Source organism: Ammodytes marinus (assembly GCF_949987685.1).
Source record: "Ammodytes marinus genome assembly, chromosome: 1".
In the NCBI taxonomy this organism is placed as follows: domain Eukaryota; kingdom Metazoa; phylum Chordata; class Actinopteri; order Uranoscopiformes; family Ammodytidae; genus Ammodytes; species Ammodytes marinus.
Genome location: NC_137230.1, coordinates 9,710,736 through 9,733,485, shown reverse-complemented (window position 1 = coordinate 9,733,485; position 22,750 = coordinate 9,710,736). Strand labels below are relative to the sequence as shown.

The window sequence follows — 22,750 nt, the reverse complement described above, 5'->3', positions numbered from 1 at the left end:
TTTCACTCAGAGTACTAGTGGGGCTATCAGATAGCCCATCAAGTTATTGGTGGAATATAAAATTAAAACTTCAGTAAGAGACCAATAAAAAATATATATATTTGGTCAAATTCATGTATGTCAGACTGTACCCAGTGAAGTGAACTCAGATCATTCTCAACAAAGGAGACATGATTTCGGTACAGTGAGCACTTTGGTAATAGGAAGCTACACTACAGTTGATATCAGTGAGCACAGGAGGAGTCTGGGATAGAAGTGTTGTGACAGCACCCGTGTGTCTGTGTGTGAGAGGTCTAGCTTGTTTTTGAAGCTTGAGCAATAGTTGAAAAGATAACATGTTATGATTGAAAGAGTGTGTGTGTGTGTGTGTGTGTGTGTGTGTGTGTGTGTGTGTGTGTGTGTGTGTGTGTGTGTGTGTGTGTGTGTGTGTGTGTGTGTGTGTGTGTGTGTGTGTGTGTGTGACTTTCTGTTGGGAAATCATTCCTGAAATGAAAGGCAACGTCGCAAATGATGAAATTATTTCATGCAAGGTTGCAAGACATGGCTGATTTTGGATCTATTGGTCGTCTTGGTCACATTTAACAAATGAGATGTGTGTAGAATCAGTAGGAATGAATAGAGTATATGCTGTGCCTGTGCCGGGTCCAGCTCCATTTTAAGATAAATGGAGGGCAGCTTTCCTTCAGCTAAAACTAGATTTATGTCAAGTAAAATTGAGTTAGAGAGTCCGCCTGACACTTCCATGCCTCACTGAGCAGCACAGTTTGGTCTGGCACGGCACAGTTTGGTAAGGAATGGTACCACTACATTTGGCTTGCATTTCCACCACAGACAGACTTATAGCTGCAAGTCAAACATTTTCTCCAAATACAAGGCTCTTCACTCTTGGCGAGGTGACTACATACAGCAGTATATTTCTCAAATATGAATTATGACTCGGTCGACCAATCAACGGACTGCAGTGTGTAGCTCCAACGAAAGGGAAACAAATATAGGTACAGCACAGTTAGCTTATTTTACTTTGTTTTATTTCCATTGTTATTTTACTTACAATGGAAATGCAAACAAATTTGTGTTGTGGCGGACCGAACCGCACGTCTTGGTGCAAACAAGGCATGAGGGAGAGTTATACTAATACCTCTACAGTGGAGCCGTATTATGATTCACATACTTTTAAAGCAAAGCCATTGAATTGCACTAAAATTGAGAGATGGTGAAAAAAAGACAACCTGAGAGAAATTGTTCTGGTAAATTTACTTGATGAAATCCCTCAGCCTTGATTAAACCTCTTGACAGGCTGGAATACATGAACATGTTCATCTCCAAGCCCACCAGAAATTTGTTTAACAGCCCCAAAGTTAATAAAAGCTGTGCAGGCTCTGAACTATTTACCATTGCAATTAAAGCCTCTTGGAGATTAAAGTTGATTTGTTAGTATTTCTAACTGTCTCTCTTTATTATCCTAATTATTCTCAATATGTCGGGGGAAAAAAGCAACCATACTGATAGGATAAGGATGTATTACTTCACTAAGGAGCTTTGGGTTATTCATTTAAGTGGGCAGTCAGGTTTCCAGTCTTCCCTAATGAAAGGGCATTAAAGGGTTCTACATCCAGTCGTGAGTGAGATTCTGTAACTTTTAAAAGATGATTAAACTCAGTAAGTTTTACTGCTGCAGCTTTAACTACTGTGAGTACGCTTTAAATATGTTGCTTCATGACTGAGTCAGTTCATTGACTGTATGACTCTTCCCTACTTGTGTGACTTGTGTGGTTGTTATTTTTTCAGGTTACAGAGAGACATTCAGTTATCCTGTAATAGCAAATTTTGATCACTGTCTTGTCTTCTACATTCAGCAAAAGTGATATAGCCTCATTTTAAAGCAGAGACCAGTGTTCTCCATCACCAATATTTGTTAATCAAATTTATAAATGTAATTATTTTTTCTACCCAGAGCCCACGGGCCAGACGCTATGATCCTGGTGGATGGCCAGCCCCTGCAGTCCAACGGAGAGCTGGGCCTTTCCCAGATGCTGCACATCGCCACCCAGATCGCCTCGGGCATGGTTTACCTGGCCTCACAGCACTTTGTCCACAGAGATCTGGCAACCCGCAACTGCCTGGTAGGCAACGGCCTTCTGGTCAAGATCGGTGACTTCGGCATGTCCAGGGACATCTACAGCAGTGACTACTACAGGGTAAGACAAGACCAAGGATCTTGACCTATGATTATTGTCTTTAGCCGTCAAATAACTGGGAACCATTAATGAAGATGGAAAAAAATTTAACTTTTGACACACATTTTTTTTTTTTGTCATAGTTGCCTCTAAAGTAGCTTTTGGCCATCACTATGCCTCTTTCTCTACATCTTATCATGAGCACATGTGTCACAAACATTAGAAACATTAGTTCGACCTGACACAGAAAAAGTACATTTTATTTGTGGATGTTCACAATGCTTTTTAAAAATGTAAATAGTTTGTCCAACACAGTTTTTGCTAAATCCTCTTAGGCTGCTCACTGAAAATATATTTCCAAAGTGTGAAGACATCTGCTCTCTCTGGGGTCATATTTTGTTTATATGTTTTTGTTTCCAGCTTTTCTTTTTTCTAAGAACACTTAACAGCTCGCCCCCTCCGGTGCAGCCCCAGGGCTTCCACACCCTGAATTCATACCAGGACTGAGAGGTTTAGCAGTGTGCTAAGAGATGAGCCTGCTGAGCCTGCAGCCTGATGCTTAGCCGCTTGTTTATGTAGCTCCCAATTCTTGTCCTTTCTACTGTTAAACAAGATTAGCCACTCTGAACGCCGCAAACCAGGCGGCCACCCGCTGTGTTAAAGAGTGTAGCATTTTGCTGAATAAATTAGTGGATATTATGGAGTGATGGCTCCTACAGATCTGGAACCCTTTAAGGCCCACTTTTGTAAAATGACTTTAGGTGCGCCTGATTCTGTTTGTCCACTGTGACAGCTGGCCAGGTTCAGACTTTGCTGGGGGCAGCGCCAGCAGTTATGAAGGAACTTGCCTGCTGGGTGAGCACCTCTGCACACATGAAATAATTTGCGAGGGAATTTGCATATGGAAGTTTGTGGCTTACAGTATCTATGCACACCATCTGTGTTATGTGAATATTATTAAAATGTGACTATTAAGTTTTGGTTGTTGAATAATTTTGGCAGGGTTCTGCGTGTGTGTGTATGTGTGCGTGTGTGTGTGTGTGCGTGTGTGCATGCATGCGTGCATGTGTGTGTGTATGTTGTTGTCGGTGTGTGTGTGTATTCAGTGGATGCAGGAGTGTGTCTGTAAAACAAGCACTGTTTTGGCTTTCACTGGATATAAAAGTGTCAGGTTGGCAATTAAATCATTTCAGTGCATGGGAAAAGAAAATCAGAACTTGAAAAAATGTCATGCATAATTCTGTTTAATTATCTCTGATCGCAGCAGAACAGCGGTGTTGGGAGGATGTGAAGACTCAGAAATGATAAAAATGTACAGCATCACCATAGTTCATATAAATTCCCTCATTGCCTTAGTCTAAAACCAGTTTCACAGCTGTGTTGAGTTTTTTGAGCATCACAGACAGTTTGCGAGCTCTGAGTCACAGCTTAATGGCATGTTCATTTTTCTCTTCTGAATTATTATATTCAAAGCTTATTGTGGGTTTAGTATCAAGGGTATATAAATACTCTAGTTATAGTCTTGGATACGCATTATAAGCTCTTTGTGGGTAGAATAATTGGAATAATTGGATGTTTTAACACTACTGGCTACATGTAGGCCAATTTTTATGGTAACCATGGTAGATCTTAAGCTCCTCCACTTGTGTGTAGGCTGTGCAAATGTCGCAGCATCAAGTCTCCCTGATTTACTTAAAGGAGAACACATGTTTGTGTGTGTCGGTCCCATTTTGAGTGGGTCATCTACATATTTATCATTCCTGTGATGCCATTGTTCTTGCTTCCTATGTATTTTTCCATTTTGTAAGGCAACATACTGTAAAGAGAGAAAGAGAGGGGGTAGAGCAGCAGCAGCATTGTCCAGCCTGGTAACAGAGTATTTATTTTTACCAAGCCAATCCAAGGATGTCATCTAGCATTGTATTTGTGCGTACAGTTTAGTAACAAATCGGTTTCAATAGCCCCAAATGGATGCCAGTGACAGCCAGTATGACAGTGGGTGTGCTTGGCAGCTTCTAAGCACACACTCTGGTCTGTGGAACAGTGCTAGTGGAATAAAAGGCAAAACGGTGTGTGTTTCCTTGCTTTGGACCAAATAATTGTTAATCTAATTGTCCCTGAAGACCGGGTCACAGCTGATTTAGTAAACTGTTACAATTTAGCTGAAACACTTAATGGTTGTGCTTGTCTGAACAAGTATAAGGCTAATACATAGGTAATGCGAATTTACTGTTCAGTCAAAAGACAAAAGGGTGTAGCTGCAAGGGGTTTGATCCCATATAAGGCCTAGCAGGGGGTAAAATAGCAGCTCTTTCACTGTATATTCCTAGATAATGGCAGTGTCTGTGAGCGAAATATACGGTATATTAATGAGGGGTTGTCAGTGGGCGTGCACTCCACCTACTTCTGCAGGGGCCCAGCTTTAATCCTAGACTGTGTTTGCAGGCATATCTATGTGTGGGAAGCTTTATACTTTATATACTATCTATGTTGGGAAGCCAGTGGGGGATCATGTCCTTGGCAATACTCTACACTCATGCTGGTTGGTCAGGGTGCCTGTACAGAGGGAGGGAGTCAAAAGATGGACCTCCAAGAACATTACACTCCTCACTGGAAAGAAGCAGTTGGTGACTCCACGTGTGTCTGCCCCGGCTAACGAGAGCGTTAGCAGTGAAAAGGACTGCAGTGTCAGAGGAACTGGTCAGTCTATATTGGGGAGTAAAGATTGTGAAGGTATGTGTGTGTGTGTGTGTGTGTGTGCGTGTGTGTGTGTGTGTGTGTGTGTGTGTGTGTGTGTGTGTGTGTGTGTGTGTGTGTGCGTGCGTTCATGTGTGCGTGCGTGTGAGAATATGTGGCGATTAGACCCCTGTCATGATGTCATTGTAAAGGGGGTTGTCATCCCAATGGAGTTAAGACACTGGTGGAGACTAGTGCTGAAGATCTGGATCGATGGATGGATGGGAACTCTGATGAATATTGTAGAAAGATCCCTGGGTGCTGAAAATGATGAGGACTTGAGGTGAATGGTGTGGGGGTAGGGTTGCATCGATCAGCATCAACAGCCCATAGAGACAGCAGCTTTACAGTTTTCCCTGCAACGAGAGGATTTAGAGAGAGAAATTATTTATGAGAGTGAGAACGCAAACAGTCAGTATTCCTGGTTGAAATTCTGCTACGCTTTGTGTGAGAAACAAATTGAATAGCCATCACGGCAGCAATGTTTTAGAGAGGAGTGAGCCGGTCCCGGGGAACTCTTGCAGTCAATTGTTGGCTCCATCAATGGGGAATTTATTGAGGAAAGTTCACAAGGTTAAATAATTTATTGAATAATCTTCAGTTTCGGCCCACTCACCCACTGCAATGAGGAAGTGAGGATACTCTTTGCAAATCTTTTGTGTGTGTGGGTTTATGTGTGTGTGCGTGTGGCAGGCCTGGTGTGAAGCTGCTGCTTGGCGTGGTGTGCAGCAGTGATAGCATCACTGGCCACCTACACAGAGGAATATTGACAGAGCCCTGAGATAAGGAGCTCCTAACCGCATTGGACACTTTCCTTGTGTTGAGTGATTATAAATAGCAGCAGCCCTGCCAAGTACACAATCTTCCCATCGCTGACTAGTTGTATTGACCCTTGTTGTCCTGTGGGACTCCCCGAGACACTTTGCAGCAGGGGGGGAACCATTTCACCAAAGAGATGAATATAGTCCTAATTCACCTCCATCTGTCATGTGCTCCTTCAACCACCCTGCACCGCAATACGCTTTGTGTTGTTTCAAAAAGAGATAACTGCGAAAAACAACTGAGGCCGATGGCAGCACCGGTTGCCTGCTATGAAGGTGGTTTATACCTCTGCCTCACGATATATCAGTTAATGTTTTTCTGAGTTCAGAGAATAAAGCACTGAATTATTGTAGGTAGATATAAATGATAGTGAATGCTCCAGGTGCAGGAAAGAAGACAGAGGGAAATACTGCTTTTCACCGAAAGGTTTCAAGGAGGAGGAGGACAGATGGAGGAGCTCACGCAGGGTCGCTGTCAATCTGCATGTCTTCTCAAATATCGTTATAAAATATATAATTTCTTGCAGTTAACCAACAGGTTTCTTTATATTGCACGTCTACTTTATTACTGAACCAAGTCGAGTTACAAGTGCATTTATACATTGCAATAAAATTGATGGCCCCTTGACAGCAAACTTTTCTCATAAAACTCTATCATTACTCTCATATAATCTGATATTTAGATGAGATTAGATTATATTCACTGGCTGTGTTGTTGAATAGAAGAAAACTGTTTCATGAAGAAAAAGTTCACAAAAAGTTTTCATTTGGGCTTTCTGAAAGCTGCAGGTATAGACTATCAATGTTGGAAGCTAGGTCTCCTAGACATGGAGAGAAATGGCCTCAAACAGCCATATTATTCCTGTCGGGGGATAAGTAGTAGAGGCTTCCCTTTTCAATTTTTGTTTTTGCTTGAGAATATTAAAATGATTTCCTCCAGAGGTGTTTTCATTTAGTAGTGGCAGTATTTTGTTCTTCAATTTCAACAAGTGGAACATGGTCTGAATGTAGAGCGGGATTGTGTTCAAGTAAAATAAATCATAGTTCCGGCTCTAGTGAGTTAGGGAAAAAGTAGGCAACACAAATCACACTCTGTGTAAGGAAATAGGAATAGTTTTTAAAGTCATAGTCTGCATTTTTTTTTATTATCACAGACTAATGACGATCAAACAATGCTCAAACAATGGTATAATCTAATGACTCAGTTTCAAGGTCTATGGGTTCTTTGTGATGCTGCCGGGAAGCCTGTATGCTTACCTGCACTGTTTTGCTTTGAAGAAAAATGCTCCCCAGGTTTTTTACTGTTTCAAGGATCAAACAGACACTCCTCTGCTGCATTATTTATCAAGCACAAGCTCCTCAAAACTGTACGCAGCCTTGTGCTAATGAGTACACAGCCCATATTTATTATTGCTGCATGAAGGATGAAATAACGCATGGAGCCTCTACCCCTGGGTCTTGTTCTCTCAAAGGAAGCCTGGCTTCTGAAGGCCTAAGACATATACAGGTTTCTACATCCTTCAGAGCTAGTTCAATATTTTGGGAGAAATGAGAATTTATAAATGAAAATTACAGTAAGTTACTTTCTTGCAGAGAGTTTGATGAGCAAATTAATATCACTCTCATGTCTGTTTATGAGGCTAATGCCAGCAGCCAGTTAGCATAGCTCAGTGCTTCTCAAATGGTGGGGCACGGGCTGCCTTGATTTCCAACTGACCAAAAAAAAAAAAAAATGTAAGTGCTAGCACGCGCGATGTGTGCTTGTGTATGGTCATATCCGCGCGAAAGGCCGCGATTTGCAGTAAATAAATGTCCACATGTGTCTCCAAGTGTCTCTGTAGGCTATTTAAAAAGAAATCAAGCAAGTAGACTTATAGTAACATTAATGAATTATTGGTTATCGCATCACAGAAGGCCTATTGGCCTATACTAATGAAAAAACACCACCTTAACTATGTTTACAGTTTAAAAATGTTTTGAATGAAATGCAAACCTCAGTGAATAATTTGCTCTTGTTTCTCTGTCCTGAGATTCACACAGACTGAGCAGTCTTGTTTAAATGTTACAAATTGAGCTAATCTTAACCTTTTATTTATACAGGTATATCCCATTGAGTCCGAAGACTCTTTTGCAAGGGAGACCTGTTACCATTTACACGTTACCATTCACACACACATTCATACACCGATAGCAGGCTAACTATCGACATTCACACGAGGCAAGGTGGGTGAAGTGTCTTGCCCAAGGACACAACAACCATGACACTAATAAACTGAACTTTGAATTTTTTTGCTGCAGAAGTTATCTCAGCTAATTTTTGTTATCTAATTTGATAATAAGGTGATTGTATGCAGAATGCTCGTGCCAGAAAATCATACAGTGGTTTTGTACAGATAAATAAATAAATATTAGCAGGTTCTCAATAGTATTACAATTTAGGGGGGTGCGAAATAATTTCTGTCCCCTTGGGGGGATGACAGAAAATAATTGAGAGCCACTGGCGTAGCTCAACATACAGTAAACACTGGACGGAGGGAGAGAAGTAATTGTAAAGCACATTAATTTAAAAGTTATACAGCACGGTTTAATCCCTTCGACAACATTTTTGGTTCAAAGTAAAATATCTCAACAATAATTGAATGACTTCAATGCAATTTGTGATATACCAGTGCCATTTAAAATCAAAATGTTAATTTGTTTAATACTTTATGACAGAAATAAGTAAAAATACTTGCAAAACTAATAACGCCACATGCCTCTTCCACTCATTTTGTGTTTTGTGCTAATTATTAAAAGCAAGCTACAAGATTGACATTAGCATTTAGTCTAAATAATTGTTCTGTATAGTGCAGCCTCACTAGCTTGGCTGACTCTTACTCGTGTCTTTCATTTATCATCATATGTAACCCATGTCGAATACAGACTGTCCCAGGAGGTATGTGATCTAACAGCATATCAGAACTGAACTGCATACATTTTACATCAGAGTGCAGCTACAAAGTCAGCCGAAACACTGAGAAAACTACCCATCAATACATTGTATTTCACAAGTCGGTTTGGAATGCTACATACTGAATGTTTAAATAAAAAAACAGAAAGTTTCACCACCCACAGGCATGCAGCATCCAGAGTAGATACCACTTTATCTCCAATTGGCAGCAGCACAGCAGGTAAACACCTAATGGACAACCATAGCCTCTAAAAGTGAACTTGTGTTCACTGCTGTCTGAGCTGAGAGAGCGGTGATAGCAGCATGGCCAGAGTAGGGAGAGAGAGTGTATAAAGATGGTTATCGGGCCCTTTAAGATGTCTGGGGCCCTCACAGGGCTCCCTGCAGGCCGCCTAGCGCCCATGGAAGAGCCCAACTGGGCCAGTAATCTATCCCCCTGCCATGCCGCTGTGCTCTCCACGCTGTTAATCCAATCACTCCCCTGCCACGGTGGGACAGGCAGAGCACTAATCCAGTTTACACAGCGGATAAAAACACACCAAAAAACACACAGACTCATTCCTCACTCCCCGCAGAGCATTTCCAGCTTCTCAATTGTGACATTGAGTGAGAAAGATGAGGATAATTACAGGGGCAATTATTTTATTTTTATTATGTGTTCAGCCCTTTTTTCCCGCTTCCCCCGTGTTCCAAGCTAATTGCCGTGGCCTTGTCACAGAAACCCAAGGTGATAGCGTGCAATCATTTGGGGAAGCGAAGAGTCAGCCAGTTGTAATGCTGTTTGCCACGGCAACAGCAGCAGCAGCAGTGGAATGATTAGTATGCATCTGATGAGATTTAGCCGTGCGTGCATCGAGCTGGGTGGACCTCAGATAAGTCATTTGGACTAACAGGAACTTAATTAATTTGGTTTAATCTTGATAAAGCCCCACAGGGGGGACAGATTGGTACACAGCCCCTTTGCCGACTCCTTCACCTCACTTTGAGCCCACCTAGGATGCGCCTCAGCCCAGAGGATTTAACACACAACACTGGCGACCGGTCTCTGCATCAATATTGGCTTAATGTTGTGTACAATACTAAAACGTGGCATGTCTAATGAGACCAGGTGATATAAGTCAGTGTTTGTTTTGCAATTAGCTTGCAGTGGAATGCGGTCAGATGAGGTTGAGGGTGAGTTAGAGGGAGTTATGCTTGGCCCTCTGGCCGCCGCAAAATTCGCTCTAGTGGGTGTCGATAAATACATACACAATTTATGTTTACCGCAATTACAATTTTATCTTTCCTATCATTGAAGAAAAACACCCACAGGGTTGGATTGTCTACAGGGTTGATGGTGGATCGATTTGGTTTGGTTTGGGACTCAGCCAGAGATTGAGCTGACGGGGGTGGAGTTTGAAAAATGAGGAAGAAAAGTTTGTTTCTGTCTTTGAGATTCTGCTAAAAACCTCAGATGCCCCTGGGCTGGCTGTAAAGAATTAGTATTGTGACTGGAGGATTCTGGCGGAAAAAAAAGACAAAAAAGTGTTCTCTCAACTCCACACTGAGATGCAGTTGAGTGGAGCACTTAACCCCTGGTGGGATTAGTAGAAGACTGTGGGCGGTTCTGTGGTGAAGAATTTGTGTAAATGTATTAATGTGAATCAGGATGGAGCTGAGAAATAAGTGTGTGCTCAGCAAACTCTGTCTTGACTTTTTGGATAAATGTAAGAAAACAAAAAACAGTACGCTGAGGAGTAAAAAGTTTTCGCATTACTACATTTTGCAAAAGTTTTTCATGATGAAATAGCCAAATTATCACTTGATGTGATATATGTTTTATTGTTGATGTCACATTATTTGGTTCTAAACACATGGAGCAAAAGACTGACTTCAGTATTAAATGACTTGCTAGATAGACATTTTCTTGAGTGAGTGAGGGAGGAATGGAAGTGAAATGATGCCCTCCATTTGTTTTGCTGAAACAGTGCAAAAACTTGGTCTTTCACAGGGTTAATGGAGTGTGATTTTGATTCACAGTCAGCATGTGGGTGCTGTTGTAGAAAACTGCCTCTAATGGTCTTGCTGACCTCCAAGCCATGTGTACAAATATCGATTTGTGTTAAATATAAGAAAGGCATACGGCCTGGTAACATCAGCGCACTGTAAATGCCCAGCCATCGACTTTTTTAAGAAGCTGAACACAAGGAGTTACAGTGAGGAACTCCAAGGTCCAAAAAGCCCAAAATACCTAAAACCATACTAAGTATAGATCCAACACCCAGATGATGAAATACCTAGAAGCTTTCTTATTGTGAGATGTTGGGGTTTCTTAAAGAACCCTTGCATTACTGAAGTCCCAAGTCTTAACTATTTATGAAAAACTACTTCAAGGCACCGTCTTGGCTTCTCTGAGTTTCATACCCAACAGTTTATAAGAGATTGACATAGGTGAACTGCTTGAGCTGGTTGTTTTAGGGTTTGTTAAAAGTAAAACCATATAACTTTGGTCATACATGATCTTGTGTACGTTTCTTTAAGGACGTCATCATTAAGGGACTTGACCGAAGAGCCTTAAAGTGCCAGTTAGAAATAAATATCTACTGTATCTTAAGTTTGCTAACATTAGACAACATACGCTACTGGTCATACCAGAACAAGTAGGCATTAGCAGCAGACCTCTTGGATTTATTTGAACAAGGGTGCATTTTAATTTATGAATTTAATGTTTAATTAAGGTTGTGTTAATAATACTTTCAGAAGCTGCATAGTTTTACTTTAAGTTCAAACATAGCCTATTAATAACAAGTGTTTACTAAGTGGAGATGTAGGCTTCAATCAACTGAAGCTGGTTGCACCACACAGACTTGCTCTTATCTAGAGACTAATTGTTGCTTTAGGTACTGTTTAAAACATTCTTTACACTTTACAAGCTGAAGAAATGAGAGGCTAATTGTGGAACCTCATTTAATAAATCACCACTTTGAATTTCGAAAAGGACTAATACAAACACTTAGTAATGGATCCAGGAATAGCTGATGCCAACCAAACAAGACCTCGGAGAAGGTTATGGATGAAGGACAAGTAAAGGCAAACAAATAGAGGCCTCGCACTCAGCAACTAAATTTGATGAAGTGTACAAACTAGAGGACATTTTAAATACATGCTCGGGGAAGGAGCAGCCTTTTGGCAGAGTGACAAATGTTTTCTTATAATCATCCAGAAGATTCATCTGCTGTGTCAAGTTGACATGCGAAGATTGTGTTTGACTTTCAAAAGGAAATATGCAATAAGCGTGCTACGGAACTAGGAGGTAATTAGTAAGACTTGAGTTGATGTATTGTTATTTTTTTTCGAGACTTAAAAGGCCACACAATGCTCGCAGCTGCTGAAGGCACACAGATGTTGGATGCTGGTAAATGGAGTTTGGAGAAGAGCCGATTATGATTAAATGATTCTGATTGTGTTGTTACCCAGAGGTACAGAGCGGAGGAGTCATGTGAGGGTGATTGCTGCTACAGTATACAGTGTTGTCCCGGTGTTTATTTCAGAGCCCGTGGTATACTGTATTTGGGACTGTGTATTGGATTTTGTCCCTACGGGCACAAAAGAATGAGCTCAGAAGGATAAATGGATACATGGATGGATGGTCGGCTAGATGGATCAGTGAGTGCATGGATGGATGGGTGGTTGTGATGATGGATGGATCAAAGATATGTATCTGATACACTGCAGGAGCACTTCCACCGACTTACAGATATAATCCTCAAAGGGGCTTTAAAATCCGTCTTATTGTTGTCTAGACAAAAATTTTGAGATAGCATATAGGCTATAGGCTAGACAGCAAAAGCCAAACACTGAACTAAATAACACAAACTAAACAATGGCAAAAAATCATTAAGGATGGAAGTAATAGGACAAATTATTTCCATGCAAGTTGTACATTACAAAGCATTTATTTGTTAAGTGATATGTAGCCAACTGTGTACACCATTCTTCAACTGGCTGGATCGGCTGTTTCCTAACTGTTATACTTATTTTCCTTTTTTCTTCATGGTATTCAATTTGTCCTTGTATGCTTTTTAGGACACGTTTAAAAAAAGTCAGTAACCGACCGTGACACTTCTTGCAAATGGAAAAATTAAAATTACCTTGACAACCTTACTTGAAGTCAAATTACTATTTGTTCCTTTCAACCATTTTTTCATATTTTTCCACATCAAAGGAAGAATGCTCAATGTTTCATGGATTAATTTCAAATTCAGTCGTGATAACGGCCACTTGTATTTGTTTGTCTACAGTTACACAGTTGAAAGCCCTGGAAAAAGTTAGCAGGTGAAACTTGGACCAAGATTCTTTTGTTAATGGATATTGATTTTTGTGTTTGAGTGTTATTCAATTTTACCCCAAAAAATAAAGAAATAAAAAAATGTTTTGTACATATTAACATAAATCAAATCATAGCGGCTCTCCAACCTTATGTAACAACTCCAATAGTTCCAGCAGGCTTCGTCATAAATCACAGGAGCATGTTAATAGCATTATCTATCAATAGCGTATACATTGACTTATGAGCTCCAAAATAATCACAAATGAATAACGTCTGAGGATTCTGAGCTAACATCTTGAAATACTTTCCCGCTCCTTCTTCTCACATCAGTCTTGTCCGTCTCGTCAGCGCCATGATGAAAGCCCGGCCACACGACATGAATGGGAAATAGGTTTTAAAACAATGGTGGCTAATGGAAGCTGAGAGCTGGGATGATTAATGGATGATTGTTTAATCGATTAATATCCAGCCTCTGAGGATTTACAGCCGGGGGAGACTTCATTTCATGTTCTGCTGGTCTGAAGACATTATAGAACTTACAGCTGATGTGTCCCTCTTCAGCTGGTACCCTGCCTCTCCTTCAGAATCGTTTGTGAATAGAAAAATAATTCACTTACAATTTAAAAAAGCATAATTTATATTAGAAGCCAAATGTATTGGTCCCTATTAGAGACATTTCAGCAGTTTTCTTTACCCCTTGGTTGAAAGCGATAGACTTAAAAAACTGATTAAAACACGTAATATCCCATGCTTTGAGACTCTGATCCCCTTGCTCAATGCTGGCACTTCCGCAGAGCAGGGATCGCAGATTGCTATTTTTCATCAAGAACAACGGGGCGTTTTAATACCATATCCTAAGGAATTTTTTCCAATCACCCAATTCAATACGTACGTAGAGAAGGTGGCAGATAAATCAGCAATTTCCTGCATTTGCATCACTGTCAACATCAGGGCAGCACTGCAGTCATTCATGAGATGCTGAGCCAGACGTATCGGTTACATGCAAAGGACAGTTAATCCCCTGGTCGCTGTGTTGACGACTTAAATGTTCTAATCTGTGTGTTTTTTTTCCCGCTCTAGTGTTTCATTTGCATTAAAGATCTCTGGTCTCTCTTTCAGGTTGGAGGACATACCATGCTCCCTATTCGCTGGATGCCCCCAGAGAGCATCATGTACAGGAAATTCTCCACGGAAAGTGACGTCTGGAGCTTCGGTGTCATCTTGTGGGAGATCTTCACCTATGGGAAGCAGCCTTGGTTCCAGCTGGGTAACAATGAGGTACAGATAACCTGAAGCATTTCATTGGGTGGTGCCAGGGTGGGAAATTAACTTTTTTGCCCACCTGCCACAGTGGCGGGTGGATGCCAAATTTTACCAGTCACTTTTATTTTTTACCTGCCACCTTTTTCAAGCACTGCATAACATTTTGAATTGCACTACTCGTAGACTGTAGAAGAGGTGGGAAACTGCTAATAGTGATGCTAACGGAACACGAGCGGAGAGGTGTATCTCCTGCTCTGACCGCAGCTGGGAGGGGCTGCTGCGCGAGGACCGGGCCGCCTGCCAGTGCTCTGTGACGGGGGACGGGCCGGGAGGCTCCCGCTGCTCGTTGAGAAGTGATATTAAAAGTGATCAGTTAAAAGTGATATTTGCTTCGGCGAAAAAGTCACCAATTATACCAGAAAAAAAGCTAGATTTGTCGCTTGTCGCTGTTTTGAAAAAAAAGTCGCCAGGGGGGCTGAAAAGTAGCTAAATATAGCGACAAAATCGCTAAGTTGGCAACACTGCATGGATGTATTAAGAAGGTTAGCTTCGATGCTCGCGGCAAATGATTTCCCATGATGCTCTGGGAGAGTCTTGGACCAATCAAAGGTTTGGTTGGTTACGTCATACACCTGTACACCAATGGGCGGCTGCCACGTTTGTGTGACGTAAACTAATGCTCCGAGGCAAAGCCCAAAGCCCGGGAGAGCTTCTATGTTTCTGTACACAGCGCTTGAAACCGTGAACACGTTCTAGTATATTTTGAAAAAATCCACCCGCCACTGTGGCGGGTAGACATGGCAAAGTCACCCGCCAATTTGAAAAAATACCCGCCATTGGCGGGTGCTAATTTCCCACCCTGGGTGGTGCTCATGAGAATATATATGTAAAATTCATTAAAAAAGAGCACTTCAAATGACCTTGAGTTAGACAGAACATAAAGAAAGTCATACATATAGGGAGAATACCAGGAGTTTGTTTTATAGCCAGTGTAATAAAAAAAAATAGGACAAAAATAACCTGCAGCAGTCTCTCTTTTTATGGTATTCATGAAGGTGTGTGTGTGGGTAGGGATTCAATAGTTTGGCCTTCCCTTACAGAGCACTGAGGGATACAGTGAAAGCAGGAGCTTTTTAATGGAAGATTTAAATGAACACTGCCATTTTGGATCTTAATCTACTGCCTCGTGTTGTTTCTTTTCTCTCTTATTGAGAGTCACTCTGGCCCAACGAGGTGATAAATTGATGCCGCGTTGCCAAGAGACAAGATGCTGCATTACATAACACCCATGATTGGTTAGTTTTTCCATTGGAGGCTCTGCTTTGAATCAATAGAATTCAATTAGGATTCCTCCCGTAAAGCGGGCATATTGAGAAAATTAAATCGACCTTAAAGAATAACCTGGCATGTGGCATGCATTGCACTTCTCTAAGTATTTCAACTGGAAGATCAATATTTTTTGGGGGGGCTAGACGCAAATTGGGAGTTCCACATTTCGATGTACAATGCATCTGGTGCAGAGATACTTTTGAAACACTCTAAATGAAACACTTGGCTTATTAAACTACATTGCCCAAACCTTTAGGCAACATAATGAGGTGAGTAAAAGCCCTCAAAAAAGTGAATTAATGTTGAACTTATTATTCAGCTTTTCAGATTTGTCTAGATCATTACACAATGATTGCCTGGCTCTGCCCGCCTACCTACTTCCGCCCCAAATTAAATTTTCCCTTCAGTAGTCAGTCTGGGGATGGGGCGTATTGGTGGGATTTTGCTCGAACACATTTCTGATTGTCAATCAGCGAACAGAGGAAGTGGCTGAGAACGATGACGTCAAAGTCGCGCTCCAGTTTCAGTTGAATGCTACGTTCCTTTATACTCGGATCTTGGAAATTTCCGACTTGGTAGTTCCGAGTTCCGACCTGTCTGTGTTCCAGTGCATCTGCTCGGGAAAGTATGGACGCCTACAACCTTTGTCATCCAAATAACTAAACGTTAGGCTCTAGGAAGTTACCGTTGCCAGGTACCGGTACATCCATAGACTACAATACTTAGTGAAGTCGGAAATTTCCGAGTTCCCTGTACAACTGGAACGCACTGTCAGAAGCATAGATAGTAATAATAGAAGCCGGCTCACGACCAAACGTTATGCGATTGGTTGGCTAATCCAGAGTGGCACTGAGCAGATCCAATAGTTTTAAACTTCAACAGACACCCGCCTCCAAGTGAGTGAACGTTTGCCAATTACAGCAGTTCCAGACCTTCTGTACAAATCATAGATAGTAAATAATATGGATGTAGTATCCGTGCTGACCTCAGTTATTCACACGGCATCCAATAATCCTGGTTTATGCGCGTCGCCATCTTGTGAGATTTTTGCTCCGCCTCACATCAGGGGGGAGGGAGATACGCCCATCTAGCTGACGTATACCTCCGAGGCAAAGTGAGGGACAATGGGCGGAGAGCTGTCACTCAAGAGATCGCGCCAATACATTTGAACCTCCAAAAGAATAAAAACTAGCACGTGGTCCAAAAAAATCCCCCCCCCCCCTCAGTGTTGTCATGGAGATATGACCTAAACATACAGACTAGAATGTTTTTTTGGACCAGGCTGTAAACAGGTTTAATAAGACTTTGAAAACGGCCTGTCTAACAAGTGAGTCAAAGAAAAATTGCTCAGTCCTGGTACCACCCCCGGTGGCCACTGAAAAGTACTACACTTTTGGTCACTTCCTTATTGGATGCTGGTAAAAATCGCTGAGGTTGGGGCTTGGTACAAATGAAATGAAGTACGATGGTCTGGTAGCACCAGGCTAACACAATGATACATTGCAGCAATCATTTTAAACAAGGCAATGAAAGATTATCACCTGGAATCCTGGAGGAACGTGTTTCAAAAAGGCATTATTCTCTGCTGAGCTCTGTAGGCTCCACAATGTATGACAGAGAAGAACAGGAAGCAGCACACCAATGGGCCAGACAAACTGCCAAAAATAATCCAAACATTGTTCAAAGCAACATAACTTGAATTAGAATTCAAAGAGGAGATGGCAAAGTTTCAAATGATACAAGATACAGTATGTCTGGTTGAATGTGATGTTATGTGTTTAAAATGATACACAAGACATTAAGAATGGTGCAGCCATAACAAACATGGGGTCTCACACATAAGTCACACAGCTGGGGACAAAGTACCAGAGGTCAACCTAATGGGGGACTCAAAGAGGAAACACCAATTGTACACAACAATGTGAGAACAGTTGTATAAAGACATTTGTGTCTGCTCCAGAGGGAGCTCCATTAATCTTATAAATTGCCTCAAGCGGGTCTGAAGACTACAAGTTGGAAGAAAACTGAAAAAATCTTGCTATGCGGAGCTAGGATGAAGTGAGCTTACCAGACCTGTGTAGCCAGCTCCTGATCTCTGCTTGGGCTCCCATGCTACATTAGCCCCTGCTAGCATAACAAACTGCCACAAGCAGAGATGAATTGTGCGTTGTGAAGGCGCCAGGGTTTGACAGGGAAGAAGAATGTGTGAAGTAAACGGACAATATATCTAGGGCTGCTTCATTGATTTTGATGCATGGAAGATTTTCGGCTACATTAATTATATGCTGAATGTGAATTGTTGTTATTATAATTTCCCAGATTGTGCTGCCTTATTGGAATTTTGGGGCTGTGTGTGTGTGTGTGTGTGTGTGTGTGTGTGTGTGTGCGTGTGTGTGTTAATCCAACCCTGGCATATTTTGATCATAGATAGTATAATATTTTGATGTGACTGATTGGATATAATAAGTAATGTGCCTATTTAATTGAAATATTGCGGTAAAATAACTCTGTAAAGAGCAGGGGCTTTAAATTGCCAACATAAAACTGCTGCCACGCCACATGGTAGGTTGTGAATTTACCGGATTCTTTTTAACAGGTTATTGTTTAGAACCTCATTATGATGGTAAATAAGCTTGATTTTGATTCACTCATGATGACTTCCAGGGTCACGTGAGTATTGTTGCAATGCCCATTGTAGCCATTATTATGGTTGTAATGTTTGTGATCTTGAAATGTATTCAAAGAGGCTCCCTGTCTTTGTAGAACTTGATGCTTTATCCCTTCACACTAGTCTGTCTGCCAGGCCTTTCATCTTTCTATGACAAGACAAGATGAACAGAATGTAACAATAGAGAGAAAGCAGCGTGTTACCTTGGTGAACTGATGCAACAGGCGGAACAACACTACAGGGTTTTCCCATTGGTTTGATCTTCTGTTTAGTTTTCTTTCAGGTTCCTACTGTTGGTGTCACTTGGGTGTCAACCATGGAACAATCATTTGAATTTAAATACGGATTAGGTCTGTCGTACCTTCTGTCTATAGCAAATTAGGCTTCAGATAGCAGCAAATGATCACATGCCTTGTTGTGCTGCTGTTGGGATTTCACTGGCGGCAGATTTGGTTAAAGTCATGAATATTACTTATTTAAATGACATTATAATATTAGAAAAAATGTCTATTAACCATTCATTAAATTAGTCTAACTAATCAAATTAATTCCCCCCCCCCCTCTCCCCCTTAAGCTACAGCACCCTGGAGTTGACATAAGCGATACAGTCAACTTGTCACAACACCAATGAGTCAGAGGCTGATGAGAGCACAAGTACAACAAAGACATGGCTTAGCAGCATCTCCAACACACACCCTTACCAATGTGCAGGCAAATCGTGTTTCCCCTTTTAATGATGGACAAATTCAAGACTGAAGGCACTCTGTTTATTTCTTTCATCTCGGCTTCATTAGTTCAAAACCCCAAAGGACGGCATGCTTGGTGTCACCGGTTTCTCATTACCAACATACCAAAGCAATCAGTCAGTGAAAATCGTCCGTCTCACTCCAGTGCTCTCTCTCTCTCTCTCTCCTTCTGCAGGTGATCGAGTGCATAACCCAGGGTCGGGTTCTGGAGAGGCCGCGGATCTGTCCCAAGGAGGTGTATGACATCATGCTGGGCTGCTGGCAGAGGGAACCACAGCAGCGACTAAACATTAAGGACATTCAGAAGGTCCTGTTCGCCATGGGGAAAGCCACACCCGTCTACCTGGACATCCTGGGCTAGCGGCAGCCTCAGGAAGGGAGTGGCCCGTTCCGGACAGACGGACCCACGCGAAATCCAGGAATAACCAAACCAACCTGCTCCACTGTCGAAACAAAAACAACACCTACAATGTTTGGGAAAGGACATAAGTGCCTGCAACACTTTTGGATATAGTGGATAAAACGTATTCAAAAAAACACGCACTTTTACATTTTGTTTACTTGTGTATAAGATGTACAGGTTTGAAGAAGACTCTTTTTTCCTCGAAAAAACTTCAAAAATACACACAAAAAATGGAGACAAAAAGGGAAAGTGAAGTGGACTGGCAATAGAAAATATGGCCACTGTTTGCTGATATTATGGAGAGAAACAGAGTTAAAATCTATCCTGGGTTTGGTTTTATGAATATATATAGAAATATTACATATATTTTATATTTATTTCGTTTTGTCAGGGTTTTAGAAGGGCCTGCCATGTGTATTGCTAAGGGCTAAGGCCCTGTCTGAAGGCGTCACCGATAAACTATTGGCAGGGACTTGACGATGGTAGCCTTACTTGCACTCTGGGTGGCTGGCACTGGGCTTTTAATGGGAACTCTGCTACTGTGGAATAACACTGGATGGTTGAAAAAGGGGGAGCGCTCTGTAGAGGACCTACCCAATCAGACAACCGACAAATCTATTTTAATTTAAAATATAATGTACATATTGTAAAATTATATGTGTCAAAATTATGTTAACTTATTTTTTTCGGGTGTTATTTTGGTTCTTTTTTTCTGACTGTGATCTGGTTGGCTAAAGTATAAAGCTATGGTATTTGTTTTCATCCTAATTTAGAGGTGATTGTGTCGCCTGTGTCAGTGCTGGTAAATTGTCTTATGTGGTGAAGGTGAATGGAAGTGAACACAGTGCGCGGACACTGAATCACAGAGACTCTGGAGAATGGGGGACGACTCGGAGCCATCAACACCACACTTTTTCCAAGGAGGTGATGAAACCTCAAATTCACTTTCCAGTTCATTTGCTTTTAATGGCAAGATAAAATGTTGAAAAGTGATATCTCACACCACACACACACAAGCTTTGAGAAACTGTTCTGTCATTTTTGTTTTGCCTTTTTTTCGTGTGCAACTGCTTTTCCACTCTATAGAATAAGAAGAAGAGAATGTCATTATAAATATGTTGTGAGCTGCAGAAAATAAGTAACATGCAGAAACAGCCAGCCTGCCTTCATCCAAAGGTTACAAAATCCAGTTACCAACATTTTCACATTAAACCTCATTCAACAGAAGAAATGTAAACAGAAGTTAATTATGTTTTCCGTTGGATTTTCTGAGGTCATGCTATTTGCGACTTAAAAAGAGGCATAAACACAGTACAGATTGGATTTACAAGAGCCCCCAAGGGAAGTTGGCGAAAACATTTTTTAAATATTGTTTTACAAAATGGCTAAATCAATTTTTTCAGAAACAAAAATCAAGCAATTAAGCTGTCTTAATGTTCTGCAAGAAAGCAAAATTAACGTATTTGCCAACAGGTGGAACTGTCGATTTAATTAAGGTGATATCATAAGGATCTTGCCACTTTACAAGCAGAGCAAATAAACACAATAGCTTTTTCCCTTGCATTTCATTTAGAACAACAAAATCAAAACACATTTATCTTTTGCTATTATTCTGATTTGTTTTTTTTCTTCATTTATTGTAAATGACCCGCAGTCACTCATTGCTTTCTCGCACTTGTGGCCTTTGCATGTTCAGCAGTGGTGAGGTTTTAAACCAGTCCGTTACTTTGATAAGAAAAATAAAAGAAAAACCTCTCTGAGTTAAAGCCAAACTGGAGCCACTGAAGCAGGAAGACAACCAGTGATCATTTATGGATGGTACATAGAAAAAATAATAATCACTCAAGTGGATCAGCTAACTGTGTGGTATAACGCGTTCCATATTTTTGATCATTACAGTAATGAACTGGATAACATGAAGAGTTTTGTTCCAAAATGTGACAGAAAAACATGACCCCAAAAAGTTTAAGATACGTACAGTATATATATATATATATAATTTGCAATGAAGTGCTCACAAAATCAGTGCATTTTTACAGAGATGATCCTGTAGATTTCTCAGACAATGAATGGTAAAACCTCAGGCGACGACTTTATTTTATGTTGATTCTGGATGTATTGCGTTTTGGAGTGGAACTCTTCACATCTCTTCTTTATTATCTCGACACACATTCTCACAGTATCACAGTGTTGTCTATGTTTCCCCCCCTCGGGACTATATGTAAATCATAAACGAGCATTCAGTTATTTCAAGTATTTTATATGAAAGGCAGGATCAAATTCCATGAGTTATACCCAAAGCAAAGTTTCTGTGTGTTCTCTTGTGGTGAAGATTAACGCTTAAAGACATTATGACACAGACCGACCGTGAACATTTGCAGGGTATCGTAATCCTTTCATGGTGAGTTGAATATTTTGTTTTGAAAAAAAATATATATCTTTTATTTTCTCTTCTTTTTTTCTTGGATGAACTAACTGGACACTTTTTGATGCAAAGTTGGCATATTACCATGTACACGTTACAGAATATACATATGTGGTATAACAACTGCAGTATATAAGATACTGGTATTCCATGATAGATCTTTGTATTAATGTGACTCTCTTAAGAAAATGTCTTCAAACAATCAGACGATCTCCTTTTCCATTTTGTCCTGTCTTATAAAGATGTGTAAATTTGACAAAACCTTGTCTTGATCTAAATCTCTTGGACAGCGTGAACAGCATGTGTTGGGTGTGCGTTCTGTGTCATGGGCTGTTCCTCTATCTGCCCCTGCAGTGATACAAACATGTGTTTTCTTTCAGGTCAGATGTCAGGACTGGTCTCAGATCAGTAGCTGTGAAGCTCATATAGAGTTAGGCTGCGTTCCAAATCGCATACTCTATCTTTATTTCATCATAACATCTCGCCTGAACTTGCCTCTTGCTTATGTCCGACTCATCGCTGGTTGTTTTTACTCGGAGGCACTGTCGATGTGATGTCAATTCCGGTGAGCATTGGATTGTGGGTCGGAATCGCCCCGAAAGTGTGCTGATTTCCGAACTAAAATCCCGACTGGATGTAGAAGGCATTCCAGGTATTTTTAGGCATGCTGTATCCGACCACAATACTTGGGACATCATAAATATTTTTCTTTCTATCATACTAAATAGCAGGGAAGTATGGGTATTGGAACACAGGGATAGTTTTTTTTTTCTGAACAATACGTCACAGTTTGAAACACTCAATTAATATATGGCACCTGGTTTCTTCTTCTTTATTATTATTGATGTAAGTCAATTTAGAACACAGAAGTCATATGCGTAATGTCAAAATACACGCTAAACAGCATTTCCAGTGATGATTTT

The 22,750-nt window shown here is 40.9% G+C and overlaps 1 protein-coding gene across 1 annotated transcript in view; it reads left to right on the top strand.

Annotated features, from left to right (window-relative positions):
* Positions 1-19,360, top strand: part of ntrk3b (neurotrophic tyrosine kinase, receptor, type 3b) — a gene marked incomplete at both ends in the record, with an annotated part of 161,357 nt that extends 141,997 nt beyond the window's left edge. The window contains 3 exons of the mRNA XM_080030427.1: positions 1,955-2,198; positions 14,113-14,271; positions 19,175-19,360. Of these exons, the coding sequence (XP_079886553.1) occupies positions 1,955-2,198; positions 14,113-14,271; positions 19,175-19,360 (589 nt within the window). The remainder of the gene's footprint in view (positions 1-1,954; positions 2,199-14,112; positions 14,272-19,174) is intronic.
* Positions 19,361-22,750: the final 3,390 nt, after the last annotated feature.